General features: G+C 44.4%; 1 protein-coding gene across 1 annotated transcript; it reads right to left on the reverse strand.

Annotated features, from left to right (window-relative positions):
* Window positions 1-433: 433 nt before the first annotated feature.
* DCAF7 (DDB1 and CUL4 associated factor 7) lies at window positions 434-17,381 on the reverse strand. Its single transcript, XM_032711251.1, has 7 exons — window positions 17,175-17,381; window positions 10,703-10,861; window positions 10,279-10,390; window positions 9,134-9,252; window positions 8,319-8,528; window positions 7,299-7,416; window positions 434-6,785 (listed from the first exon to the last, which is right to left on the reverse strand). Exons 1-7 carry the CDS (start codon window positions 17,310-17,312, stop codon window positions 6,613-6,615), a joined length of 1,029 nt encoding a protein of 342 aa, XP_032567142.1. The 5' UTR covers window positions 17,313-17,381; the 3' UTR covers window positions 434-6,612.
* Between the last annotated feature and the right edge of the window lie 182 nt (window positions 17,382-17,563).

Below are 17,563 nucleotides of genomic sequence, written 5' to 3' on the forward strand. Positions count from 1 at the left end.
GACCAATTATTTGCATTTAAAAACATTCCTCTTCCCCTCATCTTAAAAATGAAAACATGCCAGCAGGTAATTCCCATTTGTTGTGTAGAGAACAAGCAAAAGAGTGGGAAAACATCAGCATGAACAACACTGGGATACAGGGACCCTGCAGCAGATTTTTAAGAAGGCATATATTTAAAGTACAGCTGCATTACCTGTTCTGCTGAGTTCTGTTGTGACTGAGTTCTTAAAAATATAATTATTTGGGGTAATTTGGAACTTAAGAGTAGCCGGAATTATCGAGTTTGTTTGGCTATTGATGGGAGATCAATACACTTCAGCTTTGCAGAGGCAAGACAAAGCTCCTTTTTGCAGCAACAAACTCCCCACAGAGTAAAGGAAGCTCGTTTTCAGTCCCCAGCTCCCCCCAGGTTTAACTCACCACACAGTGAACTGCAGTCGATCTACAAATGTTCCGTTTTTATTACAAAGTATGAAAGGCAGAAAATACTGTACCTAATACACAGGAGGCTGAAACTTAGAAAGAAGGTTAAAAAATCTGAATAAAACTACATAGGAAGCGGGAAATAGCATAAAAGAATGCAACATTCCACTTTCAAGCGAGTTCAGAAAATTGCCTTAAAATTTACAGAGTTTCAACAATACGGTTCCATGACTCGGGTGTTAAAATCCATTGTAACAAACCCTTCTGTGTTTTCTCCATAAAAATAAAGGAATATGGGGACACTGCAGTTATCCATGTCAATGAATAGCAGGATAATAGGATTCCTCTAGGACAGGGTAGGAGCGAAGTTGCAGGTGGAGAAAAGGAGGACAGAAGTAAAACTACTATTGCTTTAACATACTTCAGTGAGAACAAAGAGTCAGGAATCTCATATGGGTGTTTGTACAATCATGCTACAAAGATTACACCTTCAGGAAGTTACCACAACGGGACTGTGAATGGGGAGAGCAGAAGGGAAAACACACATAAAAGTAAACATCTCCTACTCAGCTACTGGTAACAAAAATGCTTAAATTACATTTTACACTGCTAGCAACCCAAGTGGAAAAACAACAACAAAAAAAAAGGTTCCTTTTAAATAGTAGATTTCTTAATTCCTATTTCCCAGGTTGTCAAGAAAAGCAACACATCTCTGCTCAGCTGCATTAGGACTCTGTCCTTCCCTGGTTTTTGCCTTTCTGCCTCGTTCAGATCCATCCTCAGCTCTAAGAGGGGGCTGGAGTCACATGTTTTGCCAACAGGATCCAAGGGATGAGAGCTGGACCATGGGCTTACAGCTGCTCATGGCAACAATATTTTGTCAGGAAATAGTTTTTTTTTTTTTTCTTCATTTCATCAGGTTTTCTGAGAAGAAATAAACTTGATGGAAGCCACACAGATGATTTTTTTTTTTAAATTTAGTTTTATGACTGTGGAAATTCTTGCTTGATGCTGAGTATCAGAGGCTGCACAAAAGGCCACCAAGGTCCTTGGCAGACACAGTTGTCACCTGAAACAGGCAGCAGCAACTCTCAAAGTGTTTTTGTTTTCGCCTCTGGTGTCTGCCATGAATCACCAGATGAGCCTCCAGTGACTGGTATTTAGCTGTAATTTTAATTACTGCTTTTTTCTAGTGCTGGTGAAAGGTGCTAATCAGAAGTTCTGGAGATCTCTTCCTTAAAAAAATGAGTCAGGGGCATCCTAAACTCCCCCCAACACCCTTGAGAAAGAGACATTTCTGACTCCTCTCGGGTAAGCAGGGGATGTACAGCTGCATCACAAAGTGCTCCTTAAGTGCCACAGACAATTAATTCCCTGGATTCTCTGCAAAGATCAAGAAAAAACTGGGGCAGAGTTGACAGTACCTGCCCATTCCATAACTGATTTCAGACACCTCCTTTCCATGTCCACTGGACAATAAAGACAGGCCTGCCCTGGAATATTGCTGTGAGAGCAGAAAGCAGGGAATCCACGTCAGAGGGAGCTTGTGTTCACTGGCAGGATAACACGAGGTGGATTTGAGGGGCTGGGACCACTTTGCTAACGAGCAGTGGGAAAACTAAACCCTCCAGGACTTTGATGGGACCGTCACTGTGGAATCTGCTGAGCCAAGAGCTCGGCTGTGCTGCTGCTCATCCTTTTCTGGAAAAAGTTAAAACATCACTAACAAACCGACAAGTTCAAGAATTTCAGCTTTATGGATTTAAGCAGCAGCTGCAGCTTTTCTCTCATGAAAATAAGTTACCCAAATAATCCAGCTGCATCCTTACAAAACCAACCTGTCACTGCTGCCACTGTGTTCAGATGGTGGAAGAGGGGATTCCCAAACACCACCAAGTTCCTAAGGAAAAGGGACTCTCGGGGTGACACCAGCACTGCATCCCTTGGGTTGGTCTTACAGGATGGTGTCAGGCTCAGAACATGAAGCTTCAGTTTAACATTTACAGTCTTGTCAAGTGCTCATGTTTTTGGTTTTCAGTAGAAACAAATGAGGGTCCACTCTGACCACAGCTCAGGATTTTGGTGGCTGTTGTATTTAACATTTTCTACACAACACAGACAAACTCCTACCATAAGGAGTTTGTCTGAGGAAAAGATGACTCTCCTCCTAATCCTACCAAAAATATACTTGTTAAAGTGCCATCTGCAAGAGAACAAAACTGACACACTCAGCTCTTCATTTACATCTCAAACAAGCCCGAGCACATCTGTGAATACATGGGACCCCTCCCCTCACCTGGGCTCTGCACTGATCTACGCTCCAGACTGATGCAGCTTCCTCACTGCACCACCAGGCAAAAATAGAGCTTTTTACTATTATCCAGAACATTCAGGAGAGTAATTACAGCTAAGTTTTGAAAGGATCATTAACTTTGACTTATGAGAGGCAATGCCTCCCCCGTTAAGTACATTTCAAGGTTCCATAAGGAACAACCTGTATTATCAGTCTCCTTTCGTATCGCTCGAAACCACCGTGTTTTCCTTCTAAATAGATTGTCAAAGCACTCAAATCCTTGCCTATTAAATCCCTGCACACAGAAGTACAATTCCCAGAGATGCAAGCTCCCTTAGCCCACCCCATTTAGACAATTAACAGAGCTGCCACCACACTACACACAGTTCCACATCCACCTTGGTGGCTGCAGGTCTTCACCTCACTAACGAGTTTTACATCACCAAGATCCCCCTGGTTGAGAGCCAACAGGTTGCCCACATCACAGTAGGAATCTGTGGAAAGCTTGGTTTAAAAAAAGAACATAACAACCAAACAATAGTTTAGTATCTTGGATTAACCCATTGGAGAAGTGACACAGAACTACTCAAGTCAGACAGAGAAGTATTTCTGTCCCAGATCAGGCTGGCCTGGACCAACACCAGCATGTGCTTTTCTGCTTTGCTCACTCCTTCCTTAATGTTACTTTATACTCAAAAGATAGGAGGCATTTGCAAGCAGTTATTCTGCATTCTCTGCTTATGCACCAAATAATTGAAATTAAATACAAAATTATTTCTTTTTATAAACTTTGGGGAAAAATAATGATTATGGGGGGTTTACACCCAATCCAATCGAATGTTAAGCAGGTGAAACTGTGTGTGATAAACTGTGATAAGTCTGGGGGTTTATTTTATCTTGCAGACGAACCTGAACCAGAGCATTTCCTACCCTGCCACTGTCAGCAGGTGCTGGCAAAAGGGCACCAAAGTCTCTCCCTTCCTTGTCTGTATGGAAGTGCCATTTGCACTACAGAACATCTCACCCATGAGGATTTTCATGTCTTTTCAGTCATTAACCTTTCAAGTGACTTCTTTGAAGCTATTTTAAGTATCATTTCCCTGTGCCCAAACAGTCTCTAGTGATTTAAAATGTAATTTCATGTGAAGAATGACAATGGATTATGCCCAAAGCAATATGCTGGAGATCCAGAAGGTATCCCAACTGGCTAAACAAACAGAATATAGGCTTTATTTAGAACCCACTGGAGCCTACAAGATTCCTTCACTTGCCTTTGACAAGCTTGGAATAAGCACCCAATTCCACAAATAGACTTCAAGCAGTTTTATGGATGGAGAACTGACACTGGATCCCCTTCAGGTCCCTAACAGGATTGTTTTCCAACAGAAGGAGAATCTACCTGGCTATTCAGACTGGGTCTCTTTATACAAGCTCTCTTCTCATCATTTTAGTGTAACACATTTTATTCCTCTGGGAATAAACTGCCTTTGTCCTTTAGTGTAGCCTATGGAGTCTTTTAGTGATTTCACTTCCAACTAAATTATCTTATAGCTTTTTTAAAGCATAACACAATTATAAAAGATGCATTTTTCAGCTAAGCAAGAGAAACATTCATCTCTGACTCGTGCAGAAAGGGGGACACAGAAAGTCCTAATGTTGCAGGTACTTCCCTCTTGGTAACACAGCATGTTATCCCTACCACTTGTAATTAAACAATGCATGACAAGCCTGCATTTCAGATGAGTCCTAAAGCTGTGAATGCCATTAGATGCTCCTGCTAAGAAAATCCTAATTTTCACTTCACTCTGCAGAAGCATTTTCCAGTTTCTGAGGAAGTGCTGCTGTAAAAAGTGGTAATTAATTGTTTGGCTAACACTGCTCTGACATCTTGCTGAAACCTGTCTGTGGAACACACCACTCCCAGCACTGCTGCTCGTAAGAAAAACTGACCTGCAAGTCAAAAGAAGCTTTGTCAGAAATCCCACAACTGAACACAGAGTGTCACTGACACAACATGAGCTGGAACTGTGGGAGAGTCTCGTGGTTCTCTGAGATCAAAAGGAGTGATGGACTAAAGCTGTCCCTAATGAATTCCTATCAAATTCCTGAGGCAATGCTTTTCTGAGCTCCACGGTGAGAAGCTGCCTGCAGAAGGGTATTTCTGTCTGCCCAGAATGACAAACCCTTGCAGATTCTGTTCTGTGTTTGACAGTGTTCCCAGTGTCAGCCTCACTGCTCCACAGCAATTGCTTTCCCAACTTGCCTTTCCTGCACAAACTGACAGGATCCAGGTTTGCCAGTGTCCTACTATTTATAAACTGCCTCCAGTTGCAGGTGAATACTCATTAGGTGGAAAGACAATTCTGATAGTTTCTGACATTTACATGGCAACTGGGCTGCACACCCTTCCAGACCAGCTCTGGCTGTCATGTCTTCATTTGGAGAGCACTGTAGAGCTTTTATCCCAGTACCTGTGTTATATTAAGACTTCAACAAAGATTTTTATCTTGCCTAATCCACTCAGCTCTGATCGAGAAGTATTAATGTAGAGCAATCCACTATTCCAAACAGCAGCCCTCGGGCACATCCCCAGAAGTCAGGAGAGGATGACAAGTGCCAAACCTTGGTCTCAATGGCACAGTTTCTTTCCTTCTAAATCCACCTTTGTGCATTGCATCAGGGAATAATTTCTTTCAGAGAGAGCTTTCTGTTGGATAGCAGACCAGCTTTTCTGACCCATCCTGCTCACTCGACAAGACCTGACAGTACAAAGCAAACACACTTCACAAAAACATTGCTCTGCACTCCCTTCAAGGCCTCCCAGAACACAGGCCAAGCACAAAGAAGCTCCAAGGTACAGGCTAACCACAAACCCCTGCTCAGGTTATTTGCTAATCAAGCAAGCTACAAAGTGTGAAACTATTTTATTTTGGTATAGATAGGAAGTCTTCCGAGGGGAAACCATTTGACTGGAAGTGCCAACCCCAAGTCCATTAGAAATACATTTTTTTTCAGGAGTTGTTACCTCCTGGGAGCTTATGTCATGCATGGATCTTCTTTCTGCAACCTACCACCGTTCTGTGTGCTAACACAACTGCAGGGTACACACAAACTCAGTTCTAATTTAAAAATAAGGCCTACCATAGTAACAACTGCCTTGAGCATCAGAAAAGTGTAAAGAAATTGTGCAACAAGTACTTGTACTTCACAGCACCAGGAAATTCTGCCCAGGTCACCAGGTACAGGGAGCCAAGGCAACAGTTAGTTCTGGCAGGCCTTTACTGCCAGGGAGCCTGAAGTGTTACTGTGGTTTGTATCCATGAACAGGTCCTGCTGTGGGCATGTGGAAGTGGATCACATATCAAAAGTAAGAATTAGGGAGAAAAACCTTACTCAATAGAAAGTTAGCCCAATATATAAAAAACATACAAACGTTTAAACAGTTTAGAGGCAGCAACAACAGGAATGATAAAGATTCCTGCCAAGGTGGCTGTTACATCAATGTCTTTTTTTCCCCCCACCTTGTTTTGCACCTGCATCTATTAAACTGGTTGATGTGCTGCCCCAGCTGGCTGACAAACACATGGACGTATGCAGCAACTTAAAAGCCTGCAAGCTTATTAATACAGTCAACAAACAAATATACAGAACTTTTACTGAGGGAAAAAGAATTCGACAAGAAAACCAGAACCCAGAAGGTCCAAGAGGCTCAGCACGTCTCTGCATTTTAGAGTCTTGAGAGACAGGAGAGGCCTGCCATCGATTCTTGTAACAGTTCCTTGTAACAGTAGATGCAAAGCAACAACAGATACTGGCCACTTGACTGGTGGTGTTCTTACTTTAGAGGGGAGGGGAATGAGACAGCCCTGCCTCAGTGGGGCACGGAGCAGCAGAGTTAGACCCTCAGGATCTCCAGGCAGTTGTTGTAGCAGATGGCTATCCAGTCTGGCTGGGTGGATGCCCACTGTACATTGTTGATCTCTCCCTCTGCTGTGTAGGCCAGGATCGGGTCCTCGATGGCACGAGGCATCTGCTGGATGTCCCAGATGAGAGCCTGGTGATCATCAGCTGCACAGGGAGGAGAAGGTTGGAGGTAGAGTCACGGTGTAACAACATCTCCACATGTGGCTACCAACAGGCTCATAGCCTAAGAGGCCAGACAGGATATGGCTGTTGCAGCCCTGATCCATATTCCAGCCAGAAATACAGCACCTATGCTCCAGCAAAATACACTGGGATCATTATACATTATCCAGGACACAGAGCTGATAAACAGAAGATCAGTGGAACTCATAACAGTTGAAAACATTTAAGAATTGGACTGCAAAAAACCTAAGGAGCATCAAATAGGGCTTAGCCAGGGCAGATGCACAGTTTGGGCACTTGGGCTCATGACTTCCACACAATAAACTCCAGTAAGTGCCTATTTCTGTAAAAATTTAGGAAAGTTACTAATAAACAGCTTCTAAAGTGCAATTATTCTTTAGCAAAAAGCAGGCAGAGAACTGCATAACCTTTTGGAGGGAGAGGATTTTGCAAATGCAGTGAAAGACTCAGATTCCCCTGTAAGATCACACTCACCTGCTGTGCAGATGTGGCAGGAGGAATGAGGTGCCCAAGCAATTCCATTTACACACGCTCTGTGGTTGTTTAACCTGGCTACAGGAGTGCAGGGAACTCTCACATCTAGAATCACAACCTTCAGAAACAAAACACAACTGAATTAATAGATTTTTATTAATTATTAATCAAAAAAAGAGATAGATTTAATAAATCTTTAACTGCATAAATAATTTAAAAATAATTTTAAATAATTTGAAAATATTTTTAATATTTAAAAATATTTAAATAGTCTTAAAGCAATTTTTAATATTTAAAAATATTTTTTAGAATTTTTTTTTAAAAAATAAGTATTTTGAGCTCAGGCTATAAATATGGTTCTTTCCTAAAGGATTCAGCTGGCAGGCAGATACTGCTCCCAAAGAACAGGTTCTGGAGGGTCAGTGTGTTGTGTGTCTCAAAAGGACTCAGATCTCACAGGGGGTTTGTGAGTTAAACCACAAATGGTGACAAACAAATTGTGCTTCCCTTAAGCAGCACAGGTGACAAACTAAACACTGAGCTGGGAAAGAAAAAGGTGACTAAAACTTTATGTGAAAATTATTGCCCAGCTGCTCACAGTGTCCTCTGAAATATATATGAGCCTTAAAGTTTATAATGCCAAAGTCACTTCTTTAACTCCTTAGTGCACTAAGAACTGGTCCTTAATCTGCCACTGCCAGTTTGTTCTCAAGTTGTGCCAGGGGAGGTTTAGGTTGGATATTAGGAAGAATTTCTTTGCAGAGAGGGTGCTCAGCCATTGGAATGGGCTGCCCAGGGAAGGGGTGGATTCTCCATCCCTGGAGGTTTTTAAGGTGAGACTGGACGTGGCATCAGTGCCATGGGCTGGGAACCACAGCGGGGTTGGATCAAGGGTTGGACTTGATGATCTCGGAGGTCCCTTCCAGCCCAGCTGATTCTGGGATTCTATGAACTACGAAATAATACCAAGCCACAAAATTCCCAACTCCAGCACCTACAGGGGAGGAGCTGGTGCCTCACCTCCATCCCATCCATGGCCATCGTGGCAAGATAGTTGGGATCCTGCTTGTTCCAGCAGAGCCGGAGCAGGGGGTGGTGCTGGGGGTCCTCGTAAATGATGGTGCTGTGCTCCAGGTGACGGAGATCAAACATCCTCACGGAGCCGTCCGCTCCCACCGAGGCAAACATGTCCCTGCCTCCCCCTGCCCGGCTGAAGGCGATGTCATACACCTGCACACAGACACACACAGCTCCAGACAGCACAGAGCCTCCCCACTCCCAGCAAAAATCACCTGATGTACGGGCAGCACAGCTCGTTGTGACCTGTTCTGCCAAATACTTCATGTTCCCAGCAAGTTTTTTAGCTGCTGCATTTGCCAAAAGGAGAACCCCCCCCCCCACTTAAATGTTTATGTAACTACTGGATCTTCACTGAAACTCAAATGTATCAATTTCCCAGACTCGGACTGAAAATTGATATATGATGTTATTTATATTATTGTATATGAATATTAATAGGTTAAAATGTGAGAATTTTGCAAGTTGTTTATTGCCTTTGACGTGCAGTTGATTTGAAGTCCAGTTTGGTGTTTTATCTCATTTGCCTAAAATATTCTGGAGCATAACCTGGTAAAACAAGAGCTCCAGTCCAGAGTCTATGATGTAGTTTCAACTGTCAACAGCATTTAAGCACTCAAAACTGTAAAACAACATTAGATAAATGATCTTTTCAGACCATTACATTTTTCAAGAAAAAAGGAGAAAAATGGAAAAGTTCTGTTCCTTTTCTACTGCTTTAAGAAGAGTCAATGCCAACAATCAAAAACCCCCATCACCTCTTTGTCATGTGCAATAAGCTGGGTCTTCACGTGGCCAGAGACCAAATTTACTCTTCCCAGAACCTGTCCTGTCTCCAGACCCCAAATAGTGCAGGTTGTGTCAATACTTGAGGTACCTGAAATAAAAAAACTTCCGTTAGCAAAACTGATATTATCCCAAATGATTTAATCAATTCCTGGATTAATGTAATATCCCCCAACATCTACAGATCAAAATAGCCACGAGAATAGAATTAAACCCAAGAATGTCAAACAGCCAACAGCCCTCCTTGCATTTCAATGACCCAAACCTTTTAGCTGCAGGAACAGCCTTCCACACAGGAATAAAGGGTAAATAGCTCATGTCTGCTTCAATCTATTTGGAAGCCTGATGCAAGTCTGAGATGAACTTTCCCATCCTGCCCATCTCATGTGCATGCCAAAACCAAAATTCAATCAGTGTTGTGATAGCGTGTTATTATTAATTGATTGTTGCTCTGGACTGAAGGTGGGGTTTGCAGTAAAGCTCTTAAGAGATGAGAGATGGAACACACAAAAAATAAATCATGTAGTAAATAATTACTAAGACATATTATCACTGTTAATCTCTGGGCAAATCCCCCCTGACATAAATGGTTGTTCTCTTCTGGGAAACAAACCTCTGGATCAGTCATCTTGGATTCACAATTTGTCCTGCAGGCTATAATTAAACCTTAAACGTTCAGCCCCCTCCTCCAGCTGAATTAAGGGTTCCTGGCTCTCCTGCTGCTGCTGAAATGGCTTCACAAAACACAAAGCTTGATCTATCCACCCCAGAACACTTGGAAATAAGTCACAGGAGTTGATGCACATCCTCACTCAGCAGCTCAGCAGTCCTGAGGGGCAAGACTCCCTATCCCCAAATAAAGAACACCCCTAGTCCAACCTGAGTGACCCATCTGTAGTGGAGAGGGCACCTTCCAATCCAAAGAAAAAAAAAGGTCTCCATGAGGTGATAATTTTAATTTTTTAAAACATTTTAACCGAAGACAATGGCAATTTTTATGATGCAGCAGTTGGCTCATTGGTTGGTTACCAGATTAACTGGTCACAAAGCCACAGCCCAGACTCCACCAGACTAAATTCAGCGGTGTGCTGAAAAGGCAGCAGTCTCTCAGTCTCACCCAGCAGGTAAGGATCCACTTCATTCCAGTCAAATGAAGTCAGAGGAGCACAGAAATCTGAGTTCTTGTTGTTGTTCAGCAAACATTCCAGCCGGGTCTCGGTTTCACCCACCTGGAGAGAAAATGAAACGTACCTGACTTAAACAGCAACATCACCTGACTTGTTCCACTGGCACAAAACATGGGGAGTTAATCCTGGGTTTTTTCCTCTCAGCTTTACATCCTAAAGCTCTGGAAAACACAACCATCATCTCCAACTTCAATAAGCTGATTAAAGCAGCAACCACCGTGATATTTTTGCTTCTCCTATAGGCTTGGTACTCAGTCACATTATTGCAGTGAAGAAAATTTTGAATGAAAATGAGATCAATATGCAACACAACTGCTGCCATGGTTCATCTTTTCCTAGGGAGGATTTACTCACCCTCCACACTCGCAGGTAGTCCCCACTGGTGGCCAACAGGTCTGGATAGACTCCCTTGGTGTCTGGGATCCACATCAGCTTTGTGGTGGGGTAGGGGTGATCAAAGGTGTTCCTGCAGATGAATTCTGAGCTCTCTTCGTCCAAACCAACGAGCTGCACCTGTGAGCAACCAGATTTAAAAGAAAGCATTTTACCAAAACATGAATTCCTAATGAGAGCATTAACACTGAGTGTGTTTCAGGACACCTTCTGTCACCTCAAGGACAATACAGAAGGAACCTCATGTCAATGGAATGAGAAATCACGAAGGCTTTGCTTCCTGGCTGGGACATGTCAGCAAAGTGAAGTATCCACCACCAGACAGTGCTGTGCTTTGAAGAGATAACCCCAAACAAACTGAAATCCAGTCCTAAAGGATTAAAGACCAAACTTCTCTTTTTCACATTGCAAAGCCCAGTTTAAGTCACAGACTTAAAGTGCACAAACGTTATTCTGACTCTGATGCTGACAGTGTCATCCTCAGGGAGCAGAACAAGCTGCAGTTTGCATGACTGAAGTCCATGTCATGGAATTATTGGCCATAACCCTGCAGATTGTGATGGATCACGGCAGTTTTCATGAATGTTTCATGATGTTTTTTCAACATCACATGACCTAAAACGTTCTGGCACAAGTGTATGAAATTAAGACTCAGATAAATCACATCGGAGAGTCAAAAAGCAAAACAGAATTCAAACCTTAAAAAAAATATATATTGGGAAGCTAAAATAATTACTTAATTCAAATGTTTTGTAGGAAAAGACCAAGAAAGCAGGTCTGCTGCAAGATTCTACACAACTGAGTTCCAAATGAGTATTTTTGCACAGTGATGTGACAGTGGGAAGGGCCAAACTTGCCCCGTTGGGAGAGTGCTGCAAGACACAGCAAACAAGAAACCATCTCCACGCAGCCTGGTCATGACAACACCTGAAGTAATGCCTGAGGTCCCAGACATGATGTTATTAGAAAAATATTGACATGTCAGAAAGTGTTCAGAGAACAAACGGTGCTGGGAGGACGAGTTGAACCTGCAGTGAGGACGGGAGCCAAACAGGATGAAAGTCCCACTGTGTGAAATGCTGCCCAAACACAAACATTGTGGGGACGACTCACTACAATTACTGTGTAAGCTGCTCCCAGTAGGAACTTCCTAGTACTTTCCACACAGCAGCTTCCTCCTGGCTTAATGGACTTTATTTTAGAGATGTTTATCTGGAAAACCCCTAAATATTCTGGGATAAGTAATGTGGTTAATGAAGCACATATTTAACTAGATTGGAAATCTACCATATTTTTTCCCCCACCCAACAAAAAACCAGAAACGTTTCAGTGGATCTTAAACTTTAATATTTGCAGTTTTATGAGCCCATTTAGAGATGCTCTTAAATGCAAACCTTGCCCCACCACAACGAGAAGCTCCATCCTTCCCATCCCATAACAAACACTAGAAGATATATCCAAGTGTGCTCCTAAAAACTGTGCTTTCTGCCTTGCCCTCTCTTTATTACAACTACTCCTTATTATCCTTCACACTCTGGCATAAATCAGTCAAAAAATCTCCCTGAGTTCTGAAGTGATTGACAAATAGCTTTCTAACTCCTTTAGGGATCAGAAATACTAAGCGGATTTTACAAAGGAAGCAAATTGTCCTTGGTGATAGAAAATCTTGTGGCAAGGTCAGGATCAGAAGACAAACGACCTCTAATCATTTCTCCTTTGCTTATGCTGTTTGCAGCTCAACACCAGTGTATTAAGCCCACACAAAGCAATCAACATCCTCATCACCAGAAGCAAATCTCAAACCAGCAAAGGGCCCACTTTCACTGGTGTGATGAGATATTCCTGCACTGCATATTCACGTTTAACCCTTTCTGAGACTGAGGGAAAAGTGATGCAGCAACACAGGATCTCTGATCCTTGACATTTCTGGGTACAGGCTGGGCTAGAGAACACAAACTGTGTTGTCAACATCAGAGCTCCTGCCCCTGCTGCAGGTCAGGTGTGAGACTGGAGCTGGCAGTAACTCGGAGCAGGAGGCACTGGAGGCAGGAGCAGGAATTCTGCTGGAGGAGATCCATTCTTCCCAAGCTCAGCATATTCAAAGCTGTGACTCTTCTCTTTGCACTCAATCACATCCAGTGATTACAGAATCCCTCCACTCATCCTCTTGTGCAGGCTGGAACCATGGAATGATTTCCAGGATGCTGATTTTATTAGAGCCCTCTGTGTCCCTTCTGCAAGTGTTTGCTGCTGCACAAAGGAGGGCCTGAGGTCCAGCCCAGATAAAACTGAGGTGATGCTAAGGAAAAAGTCCCTGTCATTGTATCCCTGGATACAATCTGAACCATTCTGCATCTCCCTGTAAGTCATTCCATGAGAAAACAAGGACCAGTGTGTTTGATCTCCAGTAGTTTTGCAATTATGCCACGACAGTAGCTGGGAATGCTAAATATTTATTTGCTCCTCCAATACATCAAGATATGCTAAAACTGGATGTGGATTTTGCCATCATAATCCAAGTCTTTATCAACATAAAGCTTAATTGCAACAGTGCATCTGAGCAATAAAATGCTTTTAATCAGCATTCCTTAACTTCTGAAAAAAATCACGTCTCCAACATAAATCAGGCACAGAACTAAACAGTGCAGAATTTGGTAACAGCTTCTTTTTCTTACGTGGTTTGAGGAACAGTGAAGTAAGTTCTCAGTACTTTAGGAAAACCCCAAAACTACAACACTTTAATCCAATTAGTAACTACCGAGACGACATTTCACAATTACTTCAGGGTCATGTACAATCAGAAAGATGTCACTGCACCAATTAATCTTCAATGTGCAATCAATCTTTCTCTGCAATGCTCAATCTTACAGAACAAGTGACCTTCTGGCAAAACAACCCCCCTGAACCCTCTGTGGTTCTGTCTGGGAAAAGTTGGCAATCTGGGAAGCATCTGGTGATAACCTGTCTGTCCACTCCAGTGATGGCAGCAAACACTGGACAGCACAGTCCCTGCCTTCTAAACTGGGCTCCAGTTTGGTCTTGCACAGAGACCCAAAATCAGCCTTTCCTGATGTTTTCCACAGGTCATTCCTGATCCAAGAAGCCACAGCCAGGAGCCTGTGGAACGTTTTAAACAGTGAGACCTGTGAACACCTCCATTCCCTCCCATCACCCCAGTGGATCCAGGAGGGATTATAAAGCCTGATAGCAGTTCCCCAATCCAAGAAGTTCAGGAAACACCACCTCAAATTGTTTAATTCCTCCAACTGGAGCAAGGCATCTCGCTTCTTGTACCAGTGATTCCATCAGCAAAGGTGCACAAGCTGAAACAAAACTCCTTTGGGGTTCAAACAGTTCTTGGCAACCAGCTTCAGGCTGTGCCATCCAGCCCTTCGAGCGAGGGCTCACGGGGGCTGGAGGTGTGTGGGAATTGGGGATAGCAGGGAATTAGGGTTTGGCAGCCAATACATTTGAGTTCCCCACAAAGCAGAGGTGCAAACAGCCATTTTATGTAACCTGTGGGTGCTTCAAACTCTGGTAATTACTACAGAAACAGAAAATCAGAGATAAACAAGAAAAAAAATCCTCTCTTTCTTTCCCTGTAATTCCCTCCCAGTGAGCACTTCTACTGCAACAAACACCTGGACAGTAAGTCTTTTTAAAAGCACCTTTTTAAAATAAACCCTAAATCAGAAGAGTAATAAGGAAAAGGTATATTCACTGATTTGGTTAGACTTTAAGCAAGCTAGGCTATTCCAGACTATTTTTGTTAATAAGGAAGAAAGGCAGTTATTTGGAACAAACCATTGCAACATCAGGAACAGAAACGTAACTGGGACCTTGTCAGTGCAAAGAGAAAGCTGAAATGAAAATCAGTTTTCATTATCCTTTTAATTAGTGCCAACTGTACCTATAAGTGTGTTTTGATGTCAGAAGCTGCAATATAAACCATCTCAACCGTGAAGGGCAAATTATACACAGAAGGACAAAACTTCACACATACTCTGCAAAAATCTTAAATTTCTGTTAAGCCCAGAAGTCAGGCTGTAAAACCAACTGCTCCAGGCCCTTTGGAGCACAGTGGAATATTTAAATAGGGAAGCTTCAGTTCTTTCCCTTTGGTCCTTTAGGTATAGCACTAACATAGACAGAAGCTGAAAGAGTTTACAACTGGTGTGCAGGTAGCACAGCCCTAAAGCACCTGTCCAAGAGTTCCCAATCTGGAGCATGAAACTATTCCCTGGATGTTTCATCACCCTCTGAAGGACTCAGCACAGCTGTGAGAGTCATAGCAAGGCAGCATAACGACAGTGCAGGGAAACACCACTCCCAGGAGTGTTCTGGTCCCCAAAGTAAAGGAGACAACATCAAAACACCGAGCAATAACAACACTTTCAATTAGCCAAGACAGCTCCCTGTTAACTGCCTTCATACAAAAAGCATCAAACAAGAAATCCCCAAAAGAAAACAAGAAAGAAAAAAAATCACTGAAATATCAGAGACACAGCAAAGTGAAGGTTATGTTCACTGCATTTATTGTACAGGTTTAATTTTTAATCATACACCATCCCTCCTTCTCCAGCAGCAGCATCCAGACTCATCTCATCCCCACACAATTAGTTTCCAGCTCTTTACACCACTCAGGCCTCACAGCATGTGGTGCTTCTGCGGACTGAAGTCAACAGAATCGTTATTCCTGGAGCTCAGAGGTCAAGAGAAGCCCTGGGGAATATTTACAGACAGCAATAATTTACATAGTCCTACACAATTTCTGTCTGCTACAACCGTGAGTGTGAAGGGCAGAAGGGAGGGGGTTGACTCAGCTGCTTTGCACTTGAAGCCTGAGCTGAAAAGCAGATCTGATCTCACCGAAACTGAGAGCAACCCCAGGGAATGCTCCAAACTTAAAGAGGAGAAGGCAGCATAAATGTATATCCCCTTATTAACCAATGCTGCCACCTCCAAACAATAAGCTGTTTCCAGGTTTGCTATTTTACCTCCTCAGAGCACAGACTACAGAAATATTTTCAAGCTGGTCTTTAAAAAAACCGAAAGTTTTCAGGCCTGTCCCCAGCAGCACTCCCAGAAGCACAAGGCTCACCAGGAAAGGGAGACAACTCACCAACAGAGCTCACACTGCCTGAACCACAGCGTGCTCAGCAAAGGGCAGTGACTGAACCACCCTGAGAGATGTCACCCCTGTCCCTCCCTCATTACACCCCTGCACAGAGCCCAGTCTCCAACTTTCTGACAGGATTTGCCACAACCTCCATTAAACCCCTTGACAAAGCCACATGATATAAACACATAAAACCATGGGCAAGACCCTCAGTGTCACACAGATGTCTGGATGCTCTGTAACTTCATCCATCTCCTCATCCCTCTTTTATTTCTACGAATTCATTACACCAGATTAGCACCCTAAAGCCTGCTCAGAGATGATTGCATTGAGTGTTCTGAGAGGAGGACACAGCCTCTATTGCCTGTGTGAGGTTCCCCTGAAACACTGAAAATACAATCTCATGCCTCATTACACCCTTGTTCTCAGGGAAAAGTGCTGAGGAAGCACTGAAAGTGGTTTATATACTTTTGAAAAAAAGTTAACACACAGGAGTCCCCGACAGCAAGGAAGTACAACGAGAACAGCACATTCCCAACACAGTCTGAGACTCTCCGAGAGCTGGGGTTGGAAGGGACCTCTGGAGATCATCCAGTGCAACCCCACTGCCCAGGCAGGGTCACCTGGAGCAGGTGACACAGGGGAGTGTTGGGGGGGTGGGGGGGTGTTGGAATGTTTCCAGAGAGGGCGATTCACACCCTCCCTGAGCATCCTCTTCCAGTGCTCTGCCACCTTCCATGGGAAGAAGTTCTTCCACATGTTAGAAGTCGAACCTCCTTATATATATATGTATATGTATATATATATATATATATATATATATATATATATAAATATGCACAAACTTTAGTCCTGGCCACGAGCTTTCCCTAACACGGAACAAAAAGCCAGCTATGCCCCAGCCAGGCGACCTTCTCCCCTTCCTCCAGCAGCAGCACCCAGCCTCACCTCACCCTCACACCTTCCCCTTCCAGCCCTTTGCACCGCACAGACCTCGCAGCACGCGGTGCCTACGTGACTCAAACCACCACCATCGCTGTTCCCGGAGCTCAGAGGCCAACCCCAGCCCTGCAGCAAGCAGCGTTATCCCCAAACCCAGCAGCACCATCATCCCCAAACCCAGCAGCACCATCATCCCCAAACCCAGCAGCACCATCCCAAAACCCAGCAGCACCCCAGGGTCCCATCAGCAGGGAGGAGACCACCCTGGGTCTGGTGCATCCCCTGCACCTCGGGGGGCACCTGAGGGCTCTGGGGGTGCCCAGGTGCCCCCCGACCCCGGGATGAGGAGGGTCCCCCCCTTCTGTCCCCCACCTTGTTGTTGTACTCCTCCACGAAGCTGCCCAGCGCCAGGCGGAACCGCTTGTCGGGCCGGACGCTCCAGTTCATGGCGTACACGGTCCAGGGCGCCTCATACTTGTAGATCTCCTTCCGCTTCCCGTGCAGCGACATGGCTGGGCCGGGGGGCTGCCCCCGGCTGGGGGAGCGGGGCGACGGCGCGGGGGCTCAGCGGGCGAGGCCCGGCCCAGCCCCCGCGGCGGCGGCGGGAGCGGGGCAGGCTCGGCACGACCCGGAGTGGCGGGGCAGGCTGGGCTGGGCTGGGATGAGCTGGGTGCCGGTCGGCCCCCGGAGCCGGTCCCGCTGCGGCCCCGGCGGCGGCGCTGAGGCCGTTCGGGACTCGGCCCCTCACACAACGGGAGCGG

Source organism: Chiroxiphia lanceolata, chromosome 26 (genome assembly GCF_009829145.1).
Source record: "Chiroxiphia lanceolata isolate bChiLan1 chromosome 26, bChiLan1.pri, whole genome shotgun sequence".
Lineage (NCBI taxonomy): Eukaryota > Metazoa > Chordata > Aves > Passeriformes > Pipridae > Chiroxiphia > Chiroxiphia lanceolata.

Coding starts and splice junctions, on each gene's coding strand:
- DCAF7 (XM_032711251.1), bottom strand. CDS start 17,312: ATGTCGCTGCACGGGAAGCGGAAGGAGATCTACAAGTATGAGGCGCCC. Junction 10,862..17,174: donor TGGAGGAGTACAACAACAAG/GTGGGGGACAGA, acceptor GGTTGCTCACAG/GTGCAGCTCGTTGGTTTGGA. Junction 10,391..10,702: donor ACTACCTGCGAGTGTGGAGG/GTGAGTAAATCC, acceptor TTTTCTCTCCAG/GTGGGTGAAACCGAGACCCG.